Source organism: Ptychodera flava, chromosome 2 (assembly GCF_041260155.1).
Source record: "Ptychodera flava strain L36383 chromosome 2, AS_Pfla_20210202, whole genome shotgun sequence".
Lineage (NCBI taxonomy): Eukaryota > Metazoa > Hemichordata > Enteropneusta > Ptychoderidae > Ptychodera > Ptychodera flava.
In genome coordinates, this window is record NC_091929.1 from 34,954,013 (window position 1) to 34,959,282 (window position 5,270).

The 5,270-nt window shown below is 35.6% G+C and overlaps 1 protein-coding gene across 1 annotated transcript in view; it reads right to left on the reverse strand.

The window, feature by feature from the left end:
- Nucleotides 1-3,369, reverse strand: part of LOC139148139 (uncharacterized) — a 7,909-nt gene extending 4,540 nt beyond the window's left edge. Inside the window, exons 1-3 of the mRNA XM_070719452.1 lie at nucleotides 3,090-3,369; nucleotides 2,444-2,500; nucleotides 1,599-1,693 (exon numbers count right to left, since the gene is read on the reverse strand). Coding sequence (XP_070575553.1) covers nucleotides 1,599-1,693; nucleotides 2,444-2,500; nucleotides 3,090-3,351 — 414 coding nt within the window. The 5' untranslated portion in view covers nucleotides 3,352-3,369. The remainder of the gene's footprint in view (nucleotides 1-1,598; nucleotides 1,694-2,443; nucleotides 2,501-3,089) is intronic.
- Between the last annotated feature and the right edge of the window lie 1,901 nt (nucleotides 3,370-5,270).

Genomic DNA, 5,270 nt, shown 5'->3' on the forward strand with positions numbered 1-5,270 from the left:
TCACAACGCTTTGTTAGTCTTCTACTTGCAAGTGCTCACCATGAAGTGTATTGTGTAAATAGAGTTTAGGCGTCTCGTTTTGCAAAATCAACAATTCGATTCTCCTCAAAAGAGTTTACCCTAGGTAGCAGCCATTTTGAATTTAAATGTCGGCAACTTTTAGGCAACTTGCTTATAATAACCAGTACCAAAAGTTACCTGATTTTATTCTTGATTTATTATAATAGCCTGAATTTTCCGTCAGGGAAGTTCGAACAAAGTTTAATGCTTTCAGTAGGGAGTACTGCCTTAACGAGTCATGGGATGAAATAATAGGGTACGCTTAAGGTGAAGTACTACGAATTACGTCAAAATTATGTTGTGGTGTCATTCTCTTGACACTTTGCACAAATATTCTTGGAAGTTGTTCAAGTGCAAAAATGAAATAAAAAATGGGGGTCACCTCGCTCGTTTCCATGGAAACGGACGTTAAAATGGCGTCGTTAGAAATAAATAAAAATGATATAATTCGCTTAATTAAGAAAGCAATTACAAAACGCTTAGCAAATGAATTAATTTTAATAAAATACCAAGATTTAAGATCCATATATATCGAATGAATAGTTTCATGGTGTTTGTGGAGAAATTTAACATAAATATAGATTACAAAATGACGATATTGAAATTATATCACTACATAATTTTCGAACTTTCTTCCTGTCGCTTTGGATGGTGTCATTTTGACCAAACTTGGCGAATAAACTCCTGACATAATACCATTTAGTTTACACTTTTAATAAAAGGGTGTTACCACGCTACTTTTACAATATCTCCTGGTGAATGGGAGAGAAATGTTAATTTTTCGGTCATATTGAATAAAAATCAGCTTCCTAGGAGGTCAAAATATGACAAGGTTATAGGTCACATGTATTTCTAAGACACTGGGTCAAAAAATTAGGTAAAAGCGCAATTTCAACAATGACAGGTGATGTTAAATATATGCGCCACAAAATAACCCATTTGCGGCAGGCTGGAGTTAAATCTGCGCAGAAAACGTTCTAAAAGCGTGTGCGCGTCCGAATTCGTCGCCCTTCACCTTAAGGATAATATTTCCGAAGTTTTTATATTCAACAATATTGCAGCACATCACGAGAAAGACATGTAAAATTTTCATAAACTATAGACAAGCTTAATGTATGTTCAATGTAATGTTTAACTTCTTGTGTCTTATGCACGGTTTTATGGTTGCGAACCAAAACCACTTCTTGTTCTTGAACGTTCGCTTTATTAAGCTGATTTATCATCGAAGTATGCAATAATACAGATTGGAACTAATTTAGGATAATTGGAACTTCATATTTTTCAATTTCTCAAAAATGTTAGATGCCCTGTAGTTTAATGTTGCACAGTATTGCAAATTACTCATAAAAACAAGTGTGTAACGTAAAAACAAAAGCAGATGACGTTACATTTTTAGATTAAATTGACATTACTTCACCATCCAATTATCCAAAATTTGTTCCAATCGTGTTTAATATATACGTACACACACGGAAACGTTACATGAAAGGGGAAAAGTTGATATAATTAAGTAATAGGCCAGAGAATCAAGCACCTACATTATATTCATTTACAAATGACAAGATACTAATGACACCAAGAATGGTAGAGCCAACGAAACCGATATTATTGATAGGATCATGAATGCTGTCATCTGCGAACAAATAAATACAAACAAGTAATCTTGATTAAAACTGTACTGAAAATTAACGTTGTCATTAATGTGAAGAGCAGTTAATCAATACTATAGACACATCATATTACTAGGTTAGTCACAATGCAAATGAATTTAAATGTTATCATTGCCTGAATTTTATCTCTCAACTATCCCATGTTTGTATATAATATAATATAATAATTATGTTGTAAGCACATACAGTTTAGAACACTCAAATTACATATACACGTATTTCCTTAATTGAATAGTCATTCTGGATAAAACGTACTGAAAGGTTACCGTTGGTTTTCAGGTATGTCAGTGTGGTAACGTTTGCAGAAGCATGCAAACTTATTGGATTGCTTTTCTGATCTATCACTTGAGAGGGTCCTCGTCCTTATAAAATCAAACATTTTATATTTCCCATAGAGTTAACAAAGTAATGGCGGCAATTTGAATTTGAAATATCGGTAAATCTTGGTAATTTGTTTTTCTAGGACCGAACTTTGCACCGTCACACCCCCTTCCATTTTTTTTTCTTGATTTTAAAAGCGAATGATTGAAAGATTCATTGAGGAAAGTTTAAGCTAAAGTCTTTCAATTACGAGGTGCATACTAGCTTCATGATTTTCATGTTTTTCATTTTAAGACATAAAACATTAACAAGAGAACACTTATAACAAAGGAAACTTGTCGTTTCTCTGAGAATATTGTTGCATAGTTGTATCAGCCAAAGGAATCCCTTACCGTCGCTCTGGTCTTTTTGCATACAGATACCAGTCCAATAGAGCCAGATGCCGAAAACTGGAATTAAAATTACGTTAAAGAAACATTTGAACATGTCTCTATCGATTACGAGCAACTTTGGACAGAAAGAAATGAATTGGTTACCTAAATGATATATGTATGTCAAAATGCTTGTTATTGTAGGCCAGACATTTTCTTCGTTGTCCATCGTCTATCGTATCATTATGTGACTATTAATTAAATGAATGAAGGAGAAAGGTATGTACGTACAATTTCAAAGCCTCAGACATTATTTACTGCCGAATGAAAACAATGCACAACAATTTTTCCAGTATTTTACTCGAGTACCCTGTTTGTGACCTTTTAGTTAGACAACGCTTCGAACTCATACCATATTATATTTCAGTCATCTGATAATCCATCGAGTTCCTTCAATTTTTAGAGCTTTAAAAAGTCTGTTTGTGACGTCTCAAGATCGCATGACTTAATATTTTGGTGTAAATAAATTTCGACTGTATCTGCCCTAGATTTAATATAGGAATCATTGAAAGTTTACTTTTACTAACATTTCTAATTTCTTATATAGTAAACAAGTTTAATAATGTTTGTGCATCTCGAGGGTTGAAATAGAAAACGCTGTACTTACTAAAATGCCACACCATATACCAGTGCCTAGGGCAGCAAATGTACATACTATAAAAATTGAAATGATCCCGAGAATGACAGCCAATCCTCCAAGAACGATTTGACAGATGCTTAACGCGGTGATAACATGTTTTGGAAAGCCTTGCCTCGCCATATTGGTAGAAGATGACGATTGCTGTACGGGGTGCCGCTGTATTACTCGCTGTTGGGGATAGTTTTGTTGCGGATACTGCTGCATCTCGATACAAAGCTGAAATGAACATACAATGTTCTTGCGAATTAAGAAATGTTTAAAACTCTAAAACCTGACGATTCATCATCACTTGATGTGGTAGACCTAAGTAATAATGTTACTCATTGGCCTTTTAGAAGTGACTCATTTCCTAATGAGGTCACGAGAAATGGTTCTACTAGTCGAAATGTTCGATGACGATATGACGAAAGCGTTCGTTATCACTACTGGACAGGTTAGTTTCACAAAGGAACAAAGCCAAACACTTGACTTTTGAACTTTATCACAAACTCTTCCCCTTTGATAACCCTAAGCACCCCTATCTTGACTGTTGCTACGCATGATATTAAATCCTTGATTTCCTGTTAGAATTAGCAGATATTCTGTGCACATTTTCGGTATAGGCCTATAACATTTCTCTCATCACTGATTTGTATTGCCGCAACGTAGAATACATGACTTCTTCGATTGAGGATAAATCTATTCACTGATGTGATTATAAATAAAGTACGAAGTACTTATCAGCTGAAAATTAAATAATGTGATAATATCGTCAACCCCTTCCCGTTTTTGACCCTATCAATACGACATTCAATTGCCGTTTTGCTTGCATATGTCTTCCCTATGTACATTCTAGTGACTTCACATATCTATGTACTACTTCAACTTTTCATGATTGAAATATTATTTAGGCCTCATAGTACAACGCATCGACTCATTGGAGTCTGATTCTGTAAACGTTGTTAACCCCATAGATAATGACTGTTTCATTGCCTGCTACTTTACCATGCAGAAGAGCTTGACACTGCTTCGTCATTGCGCGAATATTACGTGTGACCATAGCGAACGTTTCATTTTCCACATTTCTCCATTTGATCAAAATCATGTGCGAATTATTTGCCTCTCTGTAGTGTCAACATCACATTTCATATAATAATCTCATTATCAGTCTTTGTTTAAACCTACCTGCTAAGTCCTGTCAAGTTACTCGCCCACTATCACATTTGAAATCAATGGCGGCAGGGGTACCTATCTTTATGGATGTTTTTACATGCCAGGTAGAGCACTTATGTTGTTGGTTTTTATTCTGTACTACACACTGTAAACAAAACGACGATGTGGGTTTTGACAGTCTCATAAAAATAGCTGTCTTTTCCGTTATTCAAGATGGCACATTTTCTTTATCACTAGTGAGATTGTTCTGGCACCCTATTGAACTTTATACAAACGAAACTTCTGGCAACCTAAAAAACTGAAACTTAAATTTAGATTGTGACGTACCGTACCTTAAAACAACCTTCAAGACTTGACAGACTTTACTTGTTTCAAAAGATAAGGAACGCTGCCTTCATTAGTTGCTGTGCTTTTTACGTATGCCGAAGTTTCAAGGAGAGCATGCGTAGTACTCATTTCCCCAATGCATACGCGCTCTAACGCGCCCAAGACTACCGCAACTAGCGTAAATAATGCTTCCTCTTGACGACATGTATATTGCTTCGGATCTTTTACTGAATTGGTGTAGACAGGAACTAAATGGTATGGCTTTTTCTGCAATTTTATGAGCACGTCTTTCTATTTGAACGTCAAAAGCAGGAAGGCGAGACACTTTCGCTAGAAGAATACATAGCAAGAATTATTGTACGCGCCTTACAGTGTGATTTCTATCATTAAATCGGAAGTAGCTTGCCTATATTCAACCGCTGAGACTTTGGTCATTGAAATGAGCCAACAAGACTCGCCTACTTTTTATCCGCTGTCAATGACGACAGGGATTAGCGAAACTCTGAATTCCACGTCAACCACTGCCGAAATGAGATAACGAAAAATAAAACCGGCAAAAATTTGGTACTTGTTGTCGCCAATGCTTCATATGTATCTACATATGTACAGAGGAACCTGCGCAATAAATAGTTTTATCAATCGACACATTGTCTGACGTCCTCTCAAATT